Here is a 23,446-nt window from a genome sequence, read left to right on the forward strand (position 1 = left end):
TTGGGAGTGACTGCTTAGGGTACAAGGTTTCTTTGTGGGTGATGAAAATGTTCTAAAATTGATTGTGGTGATGGTGGTACGACTCTGAATATACCAAAAATCATTGTATACTTTAAATGGGTGAACGGTACACTATATGAATTATATCTCAATAAGGCTGTTACAAATATACCATTGTATATTCTCATAAAAGTTCAAACATAAAAATTGCAGACGGGGGGCCAGCCCAGTGGCGTAGTCGTTAAGTTTGCATGCCCTGCTTTGGCAGCTCAGGGTTCACAGGTTCCCGGCACCACTCACTAAGCCATGCTGTGGAGGCATCCCACGTAAGACAGAAGATGATTGTCATGGGTGTTAGCTCAGGGACAATCTTCCTCAAGCAAAAAGAGGAAGATTGGCGACAGATGTTAGTTCAGGGCTAATCTTCCTCCCCAAAAACTAATAATAATTAAAAAATTGCAGATGGTTTTATTATCAGCCTTAGGAAGCCATCTGAAGGCTGAGTCAGCACAGTTAAAAGTATGAGTTTGGAGATATGATGAACAAGATTCAAGCCACAGCCGCACCACTTGCCAGTTGTGCATACTTGGGTGAGCTATTTACTTAACCTATCTGACCCGCAATGCACTCAGTGGTACAATGAAGACAACGTCTACCCTTCCAGGTGAGAAATCACATAATCTGCATAACTGCTCCACATTGCTACAGATTTCTAAATGCTATTATATGAAAAATAAATATTACCCAGAGAAGTTTACATAAATATCCTTTTCTTAGACACCATCCATAGGGATAAAGCATAAACATTCTATCCCAACTTTTTTAAATCCCTCACATCAAGATGTATGTCTCATTCATCTTCACATGTCCACCTTACCCAGGTGCTTAAGACGGTATTTTGGATATCACAGGCGCTAAACATTTTTGGGGTGCTGACTATGTCCTAGGCACTCTGTTTCATATTTCATATAAGGTGAATTTGAATTCAAAGCCTGACCAATAGAATGCCATGCTTTGTCCTCTATATCAAGCTTATATATTTTTGGTGTTTTTGTTTATTTGGGTCTTGTTCTCGTTGTTATTCTTTTACCATTAACCAGAGTCACATTCAAAAATACATTTCTCACAAAAAAATGTACTTGAACATACAAAAATCTATAACGATGCTATAAAGTGTTAATTACTTATAAGCAAGCCTATCACTTTCAACATGCAGAACATACAGTAAGGCATGCTTGATTCTCTCATTTTTCAGCAAAATTTTAAAAAATATATGATATTTTAGTCTGGTTTACTTTAATTAGCAGCTACATATTCCTGAAAAGCTGACATGTCTTTAGCTATTTTTTCCTACCTCTTTTTGAAGTGTGCAATTCATCCCAGAGAATGAGAGCTGATGTGAATGATTCCAAGTTGACTAACAATTTGTGATGAAACAAATTTTTCAAGTTAACATATCAACTAGTCTCCTTTACTATTTAAATACAACAATTTAAGGTATTTTACCAGTTCTGCTTCTTACGATAGCACTATAAAAACAGTACATTTCCAAAACATGCGGTTTTTAGCAAATTCAAAGAGGTTAGTGCAGCACACCATCAACAATACATGGTTAGTTAAGATTAACAAAGAAAACAGAGGATAACCTTACCATATCATCCGTCAGTGTCCTAATATTTAAGTGCTGCAAACAAAAGAAACCAATCATGTCAGAAATTTATGTTTTTTTATTTCAGTTAACAGAGTACATTTAAATTCTACAATGCTAAGTTCAGTAAAATTAAATTCCTGACAGTCTAATAAAAAATGCATCATATATTGTCTTAATCACTATCTCAAGAAGATGGACAAAAGTCACCCTGAATGTGGTAGTTTCAAACATTTCCTAAAATTTCTTGGATTTGTAAACCTCACAAACTAGAAACCTAACTGCGGTACAATAAATATATTCTCCCAATTAACAATATTAATTACCATTAAGTATATGGACTTAGAACACAATGGAGGGAGATTTACATAAGATTTTGAGAAGTTTTTCATATTATAAAACACTGAAACTTTAAATCTACCATTAGCATGCAGCATAGTAGATAATGAAGTACTTTGCTGGCTTAATTAACTTAAACAATTCTAGTAACGAAGAAGAGAGTACCGGAATGACTATTTGCATCTTTAACATCAGTTTGATTTATCACCAGTGGTGACAGTAGACACTTTTCAATTTCATTGTTAGCTTCTTTGAGAACCCTTTTGCTGATTTCCTTGCTAGACAAACATAAGGCCACTTTAGAAAGTGAATAAATTAGTTTCCTGCAAAGTGGAGTTCAAAAGAAAAAGTCTTTAGAGAGGAAAAAAAACAGAAATCTAAGTTTTATAAACTTGGAGTTGGGCAAGATTTTGTATTCAAGTAGCTGGAATCAATTTCCAATTCTCCCTCCTCTTATTCATCTTAGCATTAGATCTTTAAATGGGAAGAGAAAGGGTCAAGTGCATTTCTTAAATAGGAAATCAGATCTACTACTTTATAAATACCAGCCCTGGTGGTCTAGTGGTCAAGATTCAGCATTCTCACCACTGTGGCCTGGGCTCATTTCCCAGTCAGGGAACCACACCACCTGTCTCAGTTGTCATACTGTGGTGGCAGCATGTTGCTGTGATGCTGAAAGCTATGCCACCAGTATTTCAAATCCCAGCAGGGTCATTCATGGTGGATAGGTTTCAGCAGAGTTTCCAGACTAAGACAGACTAGGAAGAAAGATCTGGCCACCCACTTCCAAAAAAACTGGCCTTGAAAAACCCTATGAATAGCAGCGAAGCATTGTCTGATACAGCGCCAAACTCAACAGCACTAATTTTATAAGTGTAAAAGAACACGTGTTAGCATTCATCATCTTACAGAATAAGTGGTACCTAGTTCAATTCAACATTTATTGACAGAGAAAGATTAGCCCTGAGCTAACATCTGCTGCCAATTCTCCTTTTTTTGCTGAGGAAGACTGGCCCCGAGTTAACATCCATGCCCATCTTCCTCTACTTTATATGTGGGATGCCTACCACAGCATGGCATGCCAAGCAGTGCCATGTCCACACCGGGATCCGAACCGGCGAACCCCGGGCCACCGAAGCGGAATGTGTGCACTTAACCACTGTACCACCAGGCCAGCCCCAAACAGAACAAAATTTATCATTATGTTTGTATGCTGGAATACACCTTTATGACCATGGATCTACCTCAGTGATGATCCAGATTAAAAATCTGTCCAGAGTAAATCACTATCCCAGATTCTCTTCTCTCTTCCACCAAAATGTCACTTCTAGTGCAGAGAAAACATTAACTGGAGGGACCAAGAATGAGTTTTCTATCTAGCAAAGAGAACACAACTGACTAAATGACCACACCACTAGCCATTAGCCACACCGCTAGGTTCCAGAATGAAGTGCCTACTAAATTAGGAGCAAAGAAGTAATACTCAATTAAAAAGGGTTAGTATTTAATTCTGGACTGAAGAACTTGCTTTTCATCAATACTACTCTCAGCCCTTGAAACTAACAAGTACGCACAGAGGTCCTTAAAAGTGGGCGTGATCCTAGGCAGGACTATAAAATTTCTGAGGCACTTCAGGCCACAGTCTCATCCAGGAGATCATTACTAGAATTAAACCCAAATTTGCATGGCTCTCGAGTTGACAGAGAAAGGAGCCCTGGAAAGGTGGCGTGGAGTTCCCTTCCTCTCACCGCCCCTTGTCTGTGTGCTTTGCCGTCAACAGAGCTTTCTAGCCCAGTGCATTTGGTTAACCACATCTCTTTCATTCTCCAGATAGAGTTACCACCCCAATCACAATGCACATCACACCTGAAAGGGGTCATTTCAAGTTCCTCTGACAAGAAGAAAGGAATATAGCCAACTTCTAACAATAGCATTCTAGGTGGCGTAATGCTTAGAAAGTAAGGCGAAAGAAAAAGCATAAAGCTGAAATTCTATTTAGAATAGGATGCCACAATAAAGAGAAAACATCTACTTACACAAATGAAATATTCCCAAATACTAGTTTGAGTTGCCTAAGGAAAATGCCATAAAACTGATGTTAAAAAAGACAGAACAATGAAAATACACAATTTTAAGAGAAATGAGAGTAGAGCCCATGCAAGATTTATGAACTAAAGACTGCACAGAAGATATAGAAAGTAAAGTACCAGATGGGAAAAGCAGGGGATATGGGTTACATGATACAAAATCCAGAAGATGTAAATATCCAAGAGGAGCACTTCTATCTACCTTCAAAGGCCTAGAATTGGACAATCTTTTAGAGGTGGACTCACAACTTTCAGAAAAAGAGCAGTCACTCTTGTGTAGAAACAAGACACATAAGGATCCATTTTTGTCATTTTTTAAAATATTATATATCCTTAAACCATCTTATTGAGAGTCTAGCTTTTAAAGGGCTTCAATTAATTTGTTAAATGCTTGACCTTTTTTAAACTATATAAGCATGCATGAGTTCAGTTACAAACTATTATTATACACAATCTTTCACAAAAAAGAACATGTGATGAATTAGAATTATAATGCAGGGGTAGCTTGCATGGAAAAATAAGAAAACTCAAAGGAATTTAGGTGTGGGAAGTTTAACAGTCTGAGAGAAAAGCAAGAAGCTAAGGTCAAGTTCATTATTCCTTCTCTTCTGGAAAACACTCACCTATCGATTCGCACCACCAGCAAGAGAAGCCCATAGGGTGGGAAATGACAGCAAATTCAAGGGCCCATGACAGGGCTGCAGATATTGACTAACAGAGTCAACAGCTGGAAAACTGATCTAAAAATTTTGGTTTCTACGTCAAAACAGTAAAGCCAGAATAAGCTTCACTTCAAGATTCAGCTTTCAGAAAATAGAGATTACATAGCTATTTGTTTGCAAGCACGCAATCTGAAGGAAATCACTAAAGCACGCTAGCATTAAAAAATTCGAATTGATCTAAGCATGAGCAATTCTCCCTAAACTGAAATGCCCAATCGCAGTCCACTTCAAACCTGAAGGAAAAAGAAATAAACACTAAATACTTAATGAAAAACTGTAAAAGTTCTATCAAGTGGCACCCTTTTATAGGATGTTTGAATGTTAATATTAATTCAAGTTTATTATAAAGTTTAATTATCTCAAGGTCCTACCTGTTTATAGATTTCTAAAAAGTGGAAGGAGGGGGAGGAAGGGAAGGAATGACTGACATAAAATCCTCAGGTAATTTTGTGAGGTTTTGGCCTTGTTTTTGTAGATATAAAACTACAAGGCTAGCATCCTTAATTTAAAGAAGAAAAAAAATATTATAAAAAAGTATTGCTTTTATACTGGTACTGAGGTACTGCTTAAAGACCTGGTTAACCAAGACACTTACATGAAGTATTTACCGGCAGTGCTCTTTAACTATATCTTCTGGTTGGGAAAATAGGAACCTCACACAGCAATCCAGTCCATGAGCAGTATTTGCTGATGTCCACACCAAGAAGGAAATAGAAACTTAAAATCTGACTATTAATTGGAAGCAAAGAGGAACACTTTTTAAAAATAATAGCAACTCTAGTGTTTTGCAAAACAAAGTTAAAAGCATACAGTTTTAGACATATTAAAATATTCACACCTACATGTGACTTTGTGATCTTTAGTTATATTACCTAGCCTAGGATTCTATAGGTGTTATTCATGCTTTATAGCAACGTGAAAGAATAAAACTGGTGATAATATCAAAATATAAACAGTTCTGAAGACAGGACCACTGGTAACTGGTTAACGTGTGGAATGAAAGCACCTTTGGACTCTTTTCCTAAGCCAAAACCTCACCCTTCTTCCTGTGTTCCTATGTTCCTCGACTTGCTAATTCTGTTTTCTCCCTAAAAAAGGCAGGAGCATCACATACATAGGTGACAATGTTTCTGCTAATGGCCGTTCCTAGGATGAATGGTCAAGCGGACCACTCTGGAATTGAGAGAAAAAGGCTTTATAGATTTCTTCCTCAAAAGAACATAGGATCTGAAAAAAAAGGGAGAAACACAGAACATAGGTCTCTATATTCCTCTCTAAGCAAGGCATCAAAACCTTCACTGAAGACGGTACATGCTGTCAAAAAATAGATCTAGAGTTTTCAGAGCGCTGTGTGAAAGGCTGTAAATATCAGGAGGTGTGAACAAACAGTCCTTCCCCCACCAACTTACTTTACAAGTAAGTAACAAAGTCCAGATAAATTATATAGTACAAAGCAACAAACTCCTAAGCTCCACACACAATGGGGAAAAAAGATCCCAAGCTGTAGCCCAAGACTTTCAGCCAATTTTACTTTTTCTTTCATTGGTGAGCACATTTGAACCAGCAGAAATTAAAAGACCTTTCTATTGATGTCATTAGGTTCACAACAGCCACCACCAGGTGTCAAGCCGGTAGACTTGGATCACTGTCCTCAAAGCCGAATACATGGCAATATTTTAAAACAGTTTTTTGCTATTGCAATTTAATTACATTAAATTTACATCATTTAACTGGGTCATTAAGAGGAATCACCAACTAGAGGAAAACCTGTAAGATGAATGCCTCAAATGCACTTGAATCGGACCCAATTTTCATAAACTAGGTCTAGAGAGACCAGCTAATTTTCAGCTTGTTAATGTGCACAAGAAACACACCAAGAAGGGTGGGCCCCGTGGCTGAGTGGTTAGGTTCACGCTCCGCTTTGGCAGCCCAGGGTTTCGCTGGTTTGGATCCTGGGCGCAGACATGGCATCGCTCGTCAGGCCACATTGAGGCGGCATCCCACACGCCACAACTAGAAGGACCCACAACTAAAATATACAACTACATACTGGGGGGTTTTTGGGGAGAAAAAGCAAAAAAATAAAAAAGATTGGCAACAGTTGTTAGCTCAGGTGCCAACCTTTAAAAAGAAACACACCAAGGTTATCTTTGTAAACAGAGACTGCATAGCCTCAGCTTCCCAAGATTCTGAGTCAATGTCTAAGGCAGGGCTTAGCAACCAGCAAGCCCAGGACCGTGTGAGAAACTCGGCTCCACACTCCACCACTCTCGCCATTAAACATCCCCTCAGCCTACATATGTAGGAATCTCCCGTCACGTGGCTCACTTTAAAACCAGGGTCCCTGAAATGAGCTAAACGAAGGGTACAGAGAAGTACAAGAGGATTTCAAAGAACAGAGAGACAGTGAGCTGGTGCAATTGGGACAGGCTTTACTGCCATGAAATGCGAGGCACTGTTTTAAGAGAATTCAACAATCTCTGGTATGTGGGATGAATTACCAATTGCAGCATTTACTCTAACACTTAGTCTATCTCTAAGGTAAAACTCAATCTCATAAGCATATACTTACTCCAAAGTATCGAAGATTGTTCATTATATCAAACCATGACACGACACTATCTGCTGGTCAAAATGAATCAGTAACAGGTTACTGACACAACAAAGTTATATTTTCATGGAGAAAAGCAAGGATCAGTCTTAACCATAATATGTGGGTGAGGATGGTATGTTCAAGTGTTGCTCACTTTTTGTTTTAAAGTCTGGATTATTCCTTTCCATCAATACACTTAGGAATATGTATTTAACCTAACATTTCTGGTCCACACATCTGTATTTTAATCTCAATACCAATTATAAACATTGTATAAGTGTAAAGTTTTATTACTACTGACCACGACACTGAACACACCTACAGAGTCTGAGGGTCATCTCCCGGGCAACTACACAACACACCTAGATGTGAAAATATTCTTCAAGGGCTCCAGATTTAACATCTCAGAAGGGTCCAAAAATAATACTGTAGCTTTCATGGCACTGAGGACAAGAATAGAGCTGGCTCTTTGATACTGTAAAGAAAAGCTTTTAAGTTGACTGGCTCTTCATGTGGTCTTTTTTTTTAGTTTGAGGTGGATAAAAGCGAGAGAGGAGATGTTAGGAACAGGTGAGAATTAGGAAAAGCTTTCCAACTTCTTTTGATCTGTTCATTTATTTAAACCCATAATCCTGCCTACCTCAGAAAGACAGACACCTGTCCATAATCTATTACCAAGGCTTCTCTGCTCTCACCCACCTAAGAACCCAAACCTCCCTTTTCCATAATTCCTTCTTTGGGAAAGAAGAGTCATCAAGAAAGATCAGCTTTCAGGAGGAGGCATCATTCAAGCATCCACAGAAGTGAAAAGATTCATTTCCTTTTTTTTTTTTTCTCTTTCGGTGAGGAAGATTAGTCCTAAGCTAACATCTGTTGCCAATGTTCCTCTTTTTGCTTGACAAAAGATTGTTGTTGAGCTAACATCTGTGCCAATCTTCCCTCATTTTGTACCGGGACCGCTGCCACAGCAGGGATTGACGAGCAGTATGTAGGTCTGTGCCCAGGATCCGAACCCACAAACCCTGGGCCACCAAAGCAGAGCATGTGAACTTAACCACACGACTGGCCCCGAAAAGATTCATTTCTAAGAGAACACAAGGTTTTCAAAAGGATCAAGAGGCTGCACTATCACTGCTAGAAAACAACCACCTCTCTAGAGACATCAATTATCAAATTGTTCCTTGGACATCTCACCTACATTTCACATCACAGGGGCTGGACACCTACCAAGACATTTTTTATGCTAATAGAACTCTAGAGTTCTTTTCCCTTCAATAAACTCATTCAACAATGAGATAAAATTAAAGGAAAAACATAATAGCAAATTCTAGTAACAGAGTTTTCATAGCTATTTTAAGACATTCTCTTCAGCTGCTCCAGTTCTTCTCACTACACTACACCCGGTCAAAAACTCTTCTGCAATAGGTCCAGGGAAAAGCAATTCAAATCTCTGAACCACTTTACAAGGAGGTTCAGCTCTAGGTCACAAGAGCCCAAGAACTTTTTCCATCATCTGAAGAAAGCTGAAAAGTATTTGAAGTATTAGGTGGAAGATTTAAAATGGACCCAGAGCTTCCAGAATCACCTTGAAGCCTATCCAAACTTCCAGTTACTTCTGAGTAGAGTGCCTCAGCCCCCTGCAGGTCTTGTCCAAGACACAAACTTAAACTATTTCTGAGGCTAATACAGCCCATGCATCAGTTTACATATATTTGAGAAGGATTTCATTTGTTTACATTCTAGCATCATCATAAGGAAAGCAAATTTGGTTAAACCTTTTCAGAGAACAATTCAGCGAAACAAATCCTACGTTCATATTCTTTAACCTAGTAATTCTACTTCTAGAATCTATACTTAGGAAATAAGAAATACAACCGAAGGTTTATACACAAATATGTATCACTACAGTTATTTTAAGTAGCTAGAATTGTAATCAACCTAAAACTTCCCAGAATATGAGACAGATTAAATAAATTATAGTTCTGTCATACGGACTATAATGACATAGGAAAATGCTCACAAGACATGGTTACGTGAAAAAAAGTTGTATTTAAAATTGCATATGCAATATAATTCCAACTTCATTAATACACACATTTACGGAAAAAGTAAGACAGGAACCATTGTTGATTTCATGTATCTGGATTGTGGGATTTGGAGCAATTTTTTTCATATTTTCCTGTAGTTTCCCAGTTGTCTAGAATGAGCATATTTATTCTTATAATGAGAAAAGCTTTTTACGTTACTATGGATAATACTTTTCACACCAAGCAGAGAATATAGATTAGTTCCTTTTCAAATCAAAATGTACATATTAGCACAAGAAGTAAAAACGAAAATCTAAAAAATCTAGTAAATACTGTGAACACAGACTTTTTAATAGGCTGGGGTTTTTTAATGCATATTTTCAAATATGTCAGAATCCATTAAGCACATTATTCATTTGTTTTCTAATTCACATATATAAATTAACCAATCTCAAAAAGCTCCTTGGTTTTTTGAGTTATTGATGTTGTCACCTGCTAGAGACTTAATTCCAAGAAAAATATGCGAATCACTACATCACAAGCGCAAATCCTTTTGACACAAATTCAATTTCTGTGGCAACAATAACATATTGACTTAGCTTTATTTTTCTATTTTATGACACTTATTAATGGGAGAAATAAAAGAAATCTATCATTTTTCTTTCTTGTAAATGTAAACGATCTCATGCTATCTTGAGAAAGTCAAGGTAAATTACCACTCAGCTGATAACCCCTTAATGCAAATGAGGACATGATACCAAAATATAATAAAAGACTTACAATTTTTCATGCAAGACCTAGTCTCATAATCCTAATTTTTTTCTACTATGCAACATAATTAGGCGGCCAATATTTGCGAGACACCACATTAAAAATAGAGGACACAGTTCCTGCCCTTAGAAGCTTAAACCAAAAGCGCAGCAAGACAAATTAATAACCAAAACACAGGACAGTGTGATAAGCACCATTACAGAGGTATTCAGTGGTGACTGGAAGAAAAAGCAGTCTCTACTTGCTAATTATAAATGATTATATATGATTAAATACACATTAACGTGCAAACATAGCAATGATGTAAGACTAAAGTCAAATGAATTTCTAGCCATGATTTAGGCAAAACTTATAATACAGAATTTGTTCTTCATACAGAATGAGAGATTCCTAAAGCATTCATTCACTCAGCAAGCACTGCTCTTCTTGACAAGGGACACATCAGTAAACAGAACAACATTCCTGTCCTAAAGGAACTCACCTTCCATTGGGGAAGCAGACAATCAACACAACAAATAAGTTAGGGAGCCTGTTAGAAGGTGATGAGTGCTCCAGTAAAAATGAGCAGCTCAGGGAAAGGGGAGGCCGGAAAGCAGGGTGGGAGGGTGTGCAGGTTGCAATTGTAAACGTGGGGACCAGGTCGGCGTAGGCCTGACTGAGAAGTGGTGTTTGAGTAACTTGAAAGTGGCCTAAGGAGGTAGCTGTGTGGATATGGGGGAAAGTGTTTCAGATGGAAAGCGCAGCCACAACAAAGGCCATCAGGAAGGAGCGTGTCCCGTGTGTGAGGCCACCAGCGTGGCTACGTGAACTGAAGTCAGAGAAAAGGAAGGAGACAGATAAGCCCCAGGCCTAAGGACATGGGCTTTTATTCTTCTAATGAAATAGGCACAAATGCTTCAGTATAAAACAAGTTATAAATAATCAACTTAAACAATAAGTAATAGTTGAATCTGCACATTATACAACATACACAGCAGGGAAGGAAACAGGTCTGTTCTCAAATAACCATTTCCTTCAGAGCCCTTTAAGTGGCTGACTTGGTTTTGCTACAAGGAGTCATTGACTAGAAAGTATTAGAAATACTCCCAAAACACTGTAAAGCCCACAAAGGCAATTTTTGGACCAACTCAGTTAATTCTACTGCATTAACAAAACCAATTTTTTAAATATAGAAGTAGTCTGAGGGGGTGGAGGGAATAACCCAGCACATTTGAAGAAAAGAAGGCGAGAAAAAATTCTAATTACAACAGTTTAATTCCTACATAATCCCTCAGGCCCCTCAGAAGTCTGAGCGGCAGCCCCAGGGCATCCTCCCTCAGGGTCTGACACAAATGGAATAGTGGCCCACAGCTATCTGAGCACAGCCACAGGGACCCTCTCAGACAGCATCTCCTTTCTGCCCTTTCCCTTTCAATACTTTTGTAAGCAGTCCCCACGTTCAACCAACCTACCAAGCTTTCTATTTCCTGTCTGGGCTCTGATAGAGACACTACCCCTGTCCCTTTCCTCTCTGTACCTGGGCTCAGCCTGTTCCTGTTACCCTGCTCATCCACCTACTCACCTTTCAAATGCCATTAGCTTCTGGAAGACTCTCTAGCTTCTCCCACATCAAGCATGTCTCTTCTGTGAGAGGCTTATATACTACCTTGCATTTACCAGGCAGAGGCAAACAGCCTGGGTTCTAGGATCAAACTCACCTGGATTGGAATCCAGCTCTGATATTGATCAGTTGTGTGACCTTGGGCACTTAAACTCTGAGCCTGTTTCCTTATCTGTACCAGAAGAATAGAAATCATCTGCCATCATAGGCTTATTAGGAGCCTTAATTAGAAGGCCAAGTAAAGCACACAACCTAGGACACCTGGTGGTGAGGAGGCTTTGATAAACATTGGTCCCCTTCCTTCCCCACTAACATCCCCACAAGTGTCACCTTGGTTCAGGTCATCATCATTCTCCTCAAGGTCCCCCTTGACAGCCTCCTCCCCTGGGGCCCTATAATCATTCTCTAATCCACTTAAATCCATTTGTAATTGATGTAAATGTGTGCAGGTCTCCACCACTGGGCTTGGGCTCCTTGTGAGCACAGATTTTTGTCATGGTCACTTTGCCAGCAGCTCCATTTTGCTGCATGTCAGCTGCTGGGGCTTTCACATGCTGTCATTTTTCTTTGGGCCTGAGATCTTGGGGCTGAGAACTCCAAGCAGTGGCAGTTTCCCAACGCCATCCCTAGAGCCAGCATGTCACCTGGGCCTCAGGAGACTGACAGCTAGAAGGGTGAATGAGATGTGAGGGAAGCAGACAAAGTATGTATTGCACATATAAATTTATAGTAAGGGTGGGTTAACCTTGAGTACCATCAAGAAATGATGATCCCGGGGCCAGCCCAGTGGCACAGCAGTTAAGTCCATGCATTCCGCTTCAGCAGTCCAGGGTTCACTGGTTCAGATCCCGGGCATGAACCTACGCACTGCTTATCAAGCCATGCTGTGGCAGGCATCCCGAATATAAAGTAGAGGAAGATGGGCACGGATGTTAGCTCAGGGCCAGTCTTCCTCAGCAAAAAGAGGATGATTGGCAGTGGATGTTAGCTCAGGGCTTATCTTCCTCAAGAAAAAAGAAATGATGATCCTACCTCTGTCCACCCATAGCTCTTTTGTTTATAATTCCCTTGGGTCACTGATGACTGTCTTACAGTTATGTTTACATCTTTTTTTTTTCAAACGTGGTAAGGATCTTTTTTCCCTCATCTTTGAGACCCTAGACCTACCACAGTGCAGGGAACATTTTAGGCCAGTGGTTCTGAATCTGACTACACATGAGAATCACCTGAAGACCTTTTGTTTGCTTTTCCTACTACAGATTCCTGAGTAGCACCCCAAACCAACTGTATCAGAATACCCAAAGGTGGGACCTGCCATAAGTGCTTTTAAAGCTCCCCCAGGGTGACTCTAATGTGCAACCAGGGTTAGAAACCACTAAATTGGGCAAACTATTATGAACTCAGTCTTCTACTACCAAGACTGTCACCAAGGAATCTCCAAAGACGTACACTGGTAGATACGGTAGACACATGTCATTTATCTGACTCGTGCACAACAGCTCTTCTCTATGTCATGGGGGACCAGCAGTCTTCATTGTTCTTTGTGAGCCTGCTCTGGCGCCAGCTGATGTGAACAGAGCTCAACACTTAAACCCATGCAGCGCCAAGTAAATCCTCACTCTCCCAGTAATCTAGATTTGGGATTCAGAGATGAGAACCAGGATCTGCTCTTACATGGACCAAGAGCATACATGTATATCTGGAACTGAGGCTCTGGGCTGGGCTGTGTGAGATCAAAGCAGTAGAAGCCGCACTACACAGAGATACAAGAGTGGAGGAAATGCCTAGTGAGAAGCAAAACGAGACTGTATGACCACTAAGAGACAGCTCAGAGAAGCTGCCAGCTTTCAGTTCTCACTTCCAATCCCTTGCAAGGCCTAGCTACACTTACTGTGCTTGATCCCTGGAAACACCCCTGTGTGTCATTACAATTGTCTTTTCCAAGCTTAAACTAGATATTGCAAGGGGGGATGGGCGGTGGGGTCTGTTCCTTCAAGCCAAGAAAGACCTCAACTGAGACCGAACCCAATTGCAAAGTGGGTCCCTAGGTACCCATATGACATAGCCTGCCCCATCATCATCACTACCACCACTTACTGAGGACTTACCATAATTACAAATACACCCAACAATCCTATAAATTAGCCATTATCCCCATCTCAGAGATCAGGAAAATAAGTGTCACACAAGTGATTTGCCAGAGCTGACTGAGCGGCCTGGCTGGGAATGGAACCTTGCTGACTGTGATTCCAAAACCCAGGCTCATTCCCCTTCCTTTCGCTCAGTGCCCCCTGCTCCACGGGACAGTTGCTGTTAACAAACCTAGGGAGGAAGACTTCCAGTGGAAACGAAGCCATTTCTGAGCTGTTTACGGGACAATACATTTGAAAATGAAATCTTAGAAAAATGAGTATAACTCCAACTGGATGATTATTAAGTGTTACAACACCGACTACAAAATCCTATCTTAGAAGTTCAGGTGAGGGGGCTGGCCCAGTGGCACAGTGGTTAAGTTCACACTCCGCTTTGGTGGCCCGGGCTTCTCAGGTTCAGATCCTTGGCATGGACCTCCACACTGTTCATCAAGCCATGCTGTGGTGGTATCCCACATACAAAAAATTAGAGGAAGATTGGCACAGACGTTAGCTCACAGACACTCTTCCTCAAGCAAAAAGTGGAAGATTGGCAACAAATATTAGCTCAGGGTCAATCTTCCTCACCAAAAAAACAATAAGTTCAGGTGAGAGACCGGCCCTGTGTCTGAGTGGTTAAAGTTCTGCAAGCTCCACTTTGGCAGCCTGGGTGCACAGGTTCTGATTCTGGGTGCGGACATACTCCATTCATCAAGCAAGCCATGCTGTGAAGGCATCCCACATACAAAATATAGGAAGACTGGCACAGATGTTAGCTCAGGGCTAATCTTCCTCAAGCAAAAGAAGAGGAAGAGTGGCAACAGATGTTAGCCCAGGGTGAATCTTCCTCACCGAAACAAAAAAAAAAAGTTCAGGTGAGTGATTATAAGAAGGTGGGGATGAAGGAAATTTAATTTCCATAAACTGACTAATACTAACAAGAATGTATGTTTTGCTAGAGAGTTTCCCCCTTTATTTTTTTACAGTTGCTCTCTCATGCACATAATAGAAATGTAAGGAATAGTTTTTTTATTTCTTATTTGCAGGATTTAAGCTTTAGTACATACAAGTCTGATAAACCATGCCCTCCCAATTCAAACTAAAACATAAGGCACAAAAATATCCACATCCAACATGTCATTCAAAAAGAAACCCACTCAAGTAAGAAATTAATTACAGAGCAAGAGCTAATTAAAGAAAATTTCATTTTTAAATTATTGATAAAATTTGAACTCTTTTTTAAACAACTAAATCACCACTAAGTTTTCTTGCATAATTTGATTACCACTTTTTATTACTACCCTCTAAATTGGTTTGTCACTGAAAATGAGTCAAAAGGTTTACTGCATATTTACAAAGCTACTATCTAAAAAAGGGAGAAAAAGAGCACAATTCCAGCTGTTACATGAGTCCTAGTACTAAGCATAAAATGTGGATTACAGGGGCCGGCCTGGTGGCGCAGCGATTAAGTTCGCACGTTCCGCTTCTCGGCGGTCCGGGGTTCACCAGTTCGGATCCCAGGTGCGGACATGGCACCACTTGGCAAAAGCCATGCTGTGGTAGGTGTCCCACGTATACAGTAGAGGAAGACGGGCATGGATGTTAGCTCAGGGCCAGTCTTCCTCAGCAAAAAGAGGAGGGTTGGCAGCAGTTAGCTCAAGGCTAATCTTGCTCAAAACAAAAAAAAAAATGTGGATTACATTTCACATCTCTTTTGGAAATATTAACCAAGCAGGATATAGTGATTGAGTACCTAAACTAACAAGATATCACGCCAGGCCTGGCATATAAAGGCCTATCAAACACACCATCTGCCATGAAGGAATTCATAATCCAGTAGGTTCTAGAGGAAAAATTAAGTAACCTGGGTCACTTATTTTCTCTTTTTGGTGATTCAAAAAATAATATAAATAACTGTCCTGCCAGGGCTACACAAACTGAAATACACGGATTCCTCACCTTAACACTTTTCATTGCAGTTGTCATCCAAAGGAACTTGGGGAGAGAATTCCTTGAATGGGTTAGATCCAGAGCAGCTCAATATTGCACCAACCTTGCGCTCAGTCATATTACGACACGGTGAAATTCCAACACATAGCATTTTATGTCACAAGTTAGGTTTTGAACACACCAGTTTCTTTAATCAAGCTGCAAGGTCAAGCAACTGCAGCCTAACGTGCCCTTGGCAATCTTCCAACAATGCCAAAGGAGACTTCAACAATGACTGTAGCAATAACCCAAGTATATTTGTAAAGGACTTCTAAAAATACATAGTTTCATGTTGATCACCACACCATTGAAGCACACTAATAAAACAAGTTGACAAAGGTTATGGGGAGGTCAGCAGCTGACAGAGACAGGCTTGGGAAGGCACCCAATGATCCTAATAACCTAATGCAAATTACTGAGGACTGCAGATCTTGCAAGAATATGAAGATAACTCTCTCATATCTATTTCTTTATTACTATTGAGATATAATTTACATATAACACTGTGTCAGGTTAAGATGTACAATGTATTGGTTTGATACATTTACTTATTGCAATATGATTGCCACTGTAGCTTTAGCTAAAATCTCTATCACATGACACAATTATCATTTCTTTTTTGTGGTGAAAACATTTAAGATCTAGTCTCTTCACAACTTTGAAATATATAAGACAGTACTGTTGACTAGAGTCACCATCTCCAGAACCTATTTATCGTCTAGTTGTAACTTTGTAACCTTTAACAACATCTCCCCAATTCCCTGACCCTCCAGCCTCTGGTAACCACCATTCTACTCTGTTTCCACGAGCTCAGCCTTTTTAGATTCCATATACAAGGAATGTCATACAGTATTTGTCTTTCTCTGTTTGGCTTATCTCACTTTAGCATAATGCCCTCAAGGTCCATTCATGTTGTCACAAATACCAAGGTGCCCTTCTTTCTTGTGGCTAAATAATATTACACTGTACTATGTACCACCTCTTGTTCATCCATTCATCTGTTGACAGACACTTAGGTGGTTTCCATGTCTTGGCTATTGTGAATACCACTGCAATAAATACAGGAGTGCAGATATCTTTTTGAGATCCAATTTTCATTTCCTTTGGATATATACCCAGAACTGGGATTGTTGGATCATACGCTATTTCTAGTTTTAATTTTTTGAAGAACCTCCATACTGTTTTCCATAGGGGCTGAACCAATTTACATTCCTACCAACAGTGCAGAAGGGTTCACTTTTCTTCACATCCTCCCTAACACTTGTTCTCTCTTGTCCTCTTGATGACAGCCATTCTAACAGGTGTGATCCCATACCTGTTTCTGTCATCACTGATGTTGTTTTGCTCATAAACCTACCATTGAGGGCAGCTTCAGAGGCTATGAAACTGTATCATCTTTGCTGGAATAAGATGTGCATGTTATCCAGCAGGAGTAAATCATCACATCATTGGAAGGCAGTCTGGCATACAGGTGAAGACTCTGAGGGCCACAGGCAGTCCCTTGAAACATGAATGTGGGCCAAAGTCCGTCATTAGCCACTAACCACATATGGCTATTTAAGTTAATTCAAGTTAAATCAAAGTAAAAATTCAGCCCTTTGGTAACATTAGCCACATGTGGCCGCTGACTATCAAATTGGACACAGCAGAACAGAACATTTCCATCATCACAGAGAGTTCTATAGAACAGCACTGACCTAGGTGGTGGTAAAAGCTAAAGAAATGGATGAGCTCATGCTGGAAGGAGGTACAAAGTAAAACGAGTAACAGATCAAAGAGACAGTCTCTGGGAACAATAATTTAAGAGGGTAGGAAGGGGGATGAGCAAAGATTAGAAGTGAAGAACGCGTCATAGCAAAGGCTTCAAGAAGTGAGGGGTCAGTGCTAACACCTGGAAGAAGTCAAGTAAGATGAAGCTTGCAAATCAGCCACGAGGTTGGCAGTTGTTGATCTGCCAAAGCAATTTCAGTGCAACGACAGAAGCAAAGACAAGGTGTAGGAACCAACGGGAGCTGACCGAATCCCTGCTTTGTGAGCGCCCTCTATCATTTCACGATGCCATCGTAGCAGCAGCAACAAGCTAAGAGCTGTTTACTATTATCTGTGTTAACCCCCATTACAACACATGGAATCATCATATCTAAGCTATAATATAGGTACCATCACTCCCATTTCGTAAACGAAGAGGCAAAACAAAAAACAAAGTAATTTTCCAAGGTCACGCAGGTATCAAATACAGGTTAACTCCAGAGCCTGAGTTCTTAAAGATTCTACAACATGGACTCCCCGGGAGCACTTCATGCTTGTTGGTTCACACGTCTTTTCTCCACACCAGACTGAAGGCGAGCCTCTTGAAGTCAAGGACCAAACTGTACCCACCTGTACTGTGGTAGAAAGGGCATTCAAATATTTACTGAATAAATGAAAACAACTAATTCACAGAATCTGGCTATAAAGTAAGGAGGGTGAGCAGAGTATTCAGAGGGTGCGATGGGTCAAGGGAAACTTGGAGAGGGAGGTTGTTGGTTTTGCTCCTGCTTTTTCTTTCATAAAGGAAGATGTTTGAACATTCTATGGGATGGAACCAGTAAAGAGTGAAACATTCGCCATGGAATGGGGCTGGGTCAAGTACAATGGTCAAGGAACTAGCCTTAAACAGGAAAGCAGACATTTCTTCTGTGGATATTGGAGCAGAAAGGAAGAAGAGTAGTTGCAGATATAGAAGATTACAGCTGTAATAGCAGGAAATTGAGCAGATTCAAGTAATACAGCCTTTATTTTCTCTCTGAAGGTGTCAAGGTGAGTGTCAGGGGTAACCATCTCTTAAGATCTCTTAAGCATGCCATGCTGTGTTCCCGTGTGGGTACAAAGCAGGTGCTTTACATATACACACAGAATATCACTAAAGCATACAAAGGAAAATCATAAAAGTCATCATTGCCTCTGCATCGGAAAAAGCTGAATTGGTGGTCTGGGATGGAAGAATCTTAGTGAATTTCACTCTGTACTCTTACATTGTTGGGCTTTTTAAGAGATGCATACATTACTTTGTCAATTTAAAAAACTATTTACACTACAACAAAAAGAAATCAGGCCCATAGAGGAGGTCAAGAGAAGGATAACGGTTTAGCATAAATGCTGAGAAAAATGGAAAAGGAGGCAACCAAAGAGTTAATTCAAAGTGAGGGCTCTAGAGCCAGACTGGCTGCGTTCATATCCATCATTCTCTATTCCCAGCTGTGGCACCTCGGGAAAGTTCCCAAACCTCTCCCTCGCCTCAGCCGCACCATATGCAACACAAGGCGGGTGAGAGTACCTACTTCAAAGCATTGTGTGAGGATTAAGTGATTAAAACAGAGCCCAGCCCACTGTGAGAGCTGAATAAATGTAGCTATTTTGATGAGGATTATTATCCAGCAGCTTTGAGGAGCCAGCTAATCTGGGAGCCAATAGTCTAAGGCCATCAGTTCATGCAGCTGGGAGGGGTTTCCACCAGGAAGCAGCGGTCCGGTTAAGCCACAAAGAAGCCCATCAGGTTGCACAACGCTTGGCAAGCTGAGACAACTGGACAAGAGGCCAGAGGTTCTATTATTTATTTATACTCTACCTTAGGTTTGAGGAGGTGAGGAATGTGAAGGCATCCCATTCAAAAGGAGGTCCAGGGTTACTTTTGTGGAGTGTGGGTTTAGTGTGGAGCAAATGTTGTCAGCAGGAGGCTGACAGAAAGAAAGAGAGGCAAGGTCAAGGCCCTGGAGGTCTGGATAAAACAAAAGGAGAGGAATACATCCAGGGACCAAACCTCTTGGTGTGTTCCCCACTTTAATTAAAGTCAGGTCCCTGGAAACAATGCAGGGGTCCAGCAGGAACGGAGGAATGAGGAGGGAGGGGGGTGGGAAGCAGGAGAAGAAAGGTCAAAAGGCTGTCAATAACCAAGATCCCATCACAGACCCTTCAAGATGACCAGGCCTAGAGAGCTCAACACTACAGAAATGGGATCTCCTCTACTTTGGAGTCTGAGAATCAAAAGAATAAAATGAATAATAGCTGTCATGTATTAACTGCTAGGCACTGTGCCCAAGCTACTGTAACATGCATTGCCTCAAGTAATCCTCACAACAATCTATAAACGTAGATACTGCGATTATCTATTCCATTTTACAGACAGGAAAACTGAGGCACAGAAGTTAATTATTTGCCCAAGGATATATAGCCATATTTGAATCCAGCCCAAGCCCTTTTTATCACAGTGGTTAGGGGTGGGATTCTAAAGCCACACTGCCAGGCCCTGGAGGAGCTTGAGTTGGCAGGCTCAGTTCTCCAGTGACCCAGATATATTTCTGGTAGTCTTTATCTGCCCTTGCCCACTACCACTGAAATCTTTTACAAAAAAGAAATGGACATTTAGAGTATATTAATAACATTTAAATTTAAATTAATCATGAACAGATTAATGAACCAGGCGGTGTAAGGTTACAAGAGTAATTTTGCATAGACTTTCAATTAGCCAAGCATTCAAATTCCTGCTGTAAGCTCAAGCCTGTATCAGGCCCCTCCGAGAAAGTGACTTTCAAAAGCTTACAGTTACAGACACTTGCATAAAGCAACTGAAAGCAGGTTCAAGATAACATATCAATAAGAGCAAAATAATACCTCAGAAGAGAGGCTGAGTGAAGTTAGAACATGGTTTTATTGGAGACCGTCACCTTTTAGAAGGAAATGAAACTGTCACATTGAATTTCTGAATGCAGATTATATGCGTTCTATTTTTCATGTTCATTTCTCAGACTGTCAAATTTTTCATTAGAAATGAATTGTAATTGTCATCATGAATTGCATTCTATCCAAGGGTTTGATAAACAAAAACAGTTTAATACTATAGTACAGTCCATAATTAATGTCACCAATTTGCAAATCCTAGTTAAAAACTGAATGATACAAAGTTTCATTTTATGACAAATAAACAGGAAAATGCAGCAATTACAGGATAAACTCTCCACATCTTGGGAAGGTACTTCATAATAAAATTAGCCAAATAAATGCAATATTATGGATCTTACAATTAGACTAATCTGTGTATCTTACTAAGAGTTTCCAGAAATTCTACACCATAACTCCAAAAAAAGTACCCACTTTTTTTTTAACTTTCAGAATGCTTAGAATTAGGAATAATTTCCTTGGAGAGAAACGAAGAGTTATTTAGCCATCTTTAACCGTGAAGATCTGACTTGGACCATAGTTACTTGGGTATACCCCAAGCCCCTCAGCACACAGAATGCCCTTAGTACATACTTGATACATTAAATCCTAGTCCCCCATTCCTTTCTGGTATTTAAGATGGACTATGATGCCCAAAGATGGAGAGATTAGAAAGTTAGTGGGTATTAATTCCATTAACGGATCTGTTTTTAGGGAAGAGAGACAAATATAAATAGGAATTCCCACCGCCCCCCCCAAAAAAAAAACACTAACCAAAATTTTAAAATTTTTTAAAAGCCCTGTAAACCCTTACCTCAAGGAAATGAAGGCAAAGATTAGAAGGAGATATAGACATGATGGGAGGAAATGGACATTTCAATGGAATTTATGATGCTTCCTTTCCGAAGGTTATTGGTGAGCAATACATGACATTCTATACCTCTTCGTTACGATACAATATATTTTTTAAAGATTGCAAGGGAAACGTTTACCCTTAGAAAACTATTTAGAAATAAACTGTTTTGAAGCATGTTGTATGCATCCTTCACTACTGATAAATTCCTACTAATCACTTTCAGCTCATCACTAGACACAGGACTAAAGGTGCAAAACCTTCGCCTCATTCAAGTTGTCTTCTAACTTCCTGACATAAGTCATCTCCAGGTTCCTCAAACTGAGATCTGCAGGGTCCTTCCAGAGACTCTTCATTTTTATAAGACTTATTAAATTTTGTATTTTTCCAAGATTATTGTAAACATGAGAAGTAAAGTAAACATATTCTGGACAATCTGAATGACCACTCTATGTTCCATCAGGCACTTTTGTTGACCACACTTGCATTTGTGGGTACTGCCAATATGGCGTCAGAAGAAAGCCAAACAACAGCAACATCATGCCACATAGGTTTTCACAAGCTCTTCCACACAGGAAGAATTCAGTTCCAAAACACTGTTCATAATTCTAAAACGACACTCCTTAAGGAACCACGTGCCCACAGCTATGGAAAGTGAAATTTCAAGAGAAAAAGGAATACAGATGCTGATAGTATTGGCTCCAGTTCTTTCTGCTCTTTTTCAACAGTTTCATACAATTTCCTAAAAAAATGTTTACCTATGGCTATTTTCTTTTTATCATAAACAGATGCATAAGAGTTAACTGCTTCACTCAGAGCCTAAAGTCAAGACCTGTGAAAAAGACAGAAATGTTCAACGTTCAATGACAGGCCTCTACCACCAGCGTGGGGCTTGGTCTTTGGATGCGTCAGTCTATACTTAGCTTCCTCAGCCTCTGAGATTCCATCTCCATCTCAGAGTCAAGCTGACATAAAGGAAAACAGCAAACCACACACATATCTTTCTACTACTAAATCCAACAATGATGACTTCATTTCAGCTAAACATCATCAATCACATTAAATTAATGTTAACTTGAATTTTATTAGATTTATAGTCTTGTTTTGAATTTTATATGTAAATCTGTTTTGGTTTTATAGTTGTAAAAGAGCCATGAGCATAAAGAGTTATACTTAGTTTTATATCTATGAATATATAAGTAACATTATTTTTATTATCATTCAAGTCCACACGAGTATCACATGAATTTTTTTTCTAAGTTAGAGGTTGTTTCCTTTGTAGGTTTCTTTCTGTAACTTTCATTTGTGCATAAGTTTCATAGCTGCCTGATCCTCATTTTACAAATAAAGAACTAACCCCTCAGAAAGCTTCAGAACCTTGCTCTGACCATGCAGTCATCAGAATCAGAACTCTGCATCAATCTGAATGGCACATGGCATGCCAGGACAAGAACTGAGAACACAATGACTCTGCCTCTGCCACACCATGAGGAAAAAGCCTGGACCAACTAAAATTTTCCCAGGATAAGAAGGTTATTCAAACATCCAATGTAATATCCCCAGTGCCCTAAAACATAGACAACAATTATACTACAACTATTACTACAAATGATAACAACAAAGACAACAACCCTTGTAAACGGTAAATCTTTATGTAGAGGTTACAATGAGCCAGGTACTATTCTAGGACCATCACATTAACTTTTAATCTTCTCAACAACCACGTTTTAAACACGAGGAAATGGAGGCACAGAGAGGTTTAGTAACTTGCCCAAGTTCATACAGCTAGGATTCAAGCCCCAAAAGTGATACAACTCGCTGTTCATAAATGTTATTCATGCCTTTTCTACAAAAAAGTGTAAGAAAGGATGGTGGTGGGTCTTTTGAAAAATAAAACCTATAACAAGCATTTCCAAATAGTTTACATTAATTAGCTAGTAACTTGAATATCCCAACACCAAACTTAACTTACTGAAACTCTTAAATTCTC

The 23,446-nt window shown here is 39.7% G+C and overlaps 1 protein-coding gene across 3 annotated transcripts in view; it reads right to left on the reverse strand.

Moving 5' to 3' along the window:
* DIAPH3 (diaphanous related formin 3) overlaps window positions 1-23,446 on the reverse strand; it is a 484,080-nt gene that overhangs the window by 454,412 nt on the left and 6,222 nt on the right. For 2 of the 3 annotated variants that reach the window (XM_070240326.1, XM_070240325.1), the window contains exon 2: window positions 1,652-1,684. The exons of the other annotated variant lie outside the window; for it this stretch is intronic. In XM_070240326.1, coding sequence (XP_070096427.1) covers window positions 1,652-1,684 — 33 coding nt within the window. The remainder of the gene's footprint in view (window positions 1-1,651; window positions 1,685-23,446) is intronic. 3 annotated transcript variants of the gene reach the window in all.

The sequence above is a fragment of the Equus caballus genome, chromosome 17 (assembly GCF_041296265.1).
Source record: "Equus caballus isolate H_3958 breed thoroughbred chromosome 17, TB-T2T, whole genome shotgun sequence".
NCBI classification, from domain to species: domain Eukaryota; kingdom Metazoa; phylum Chordata; class Mammalia; order Perissodactyla; family Equidae; genus Equus; species Equus caballus.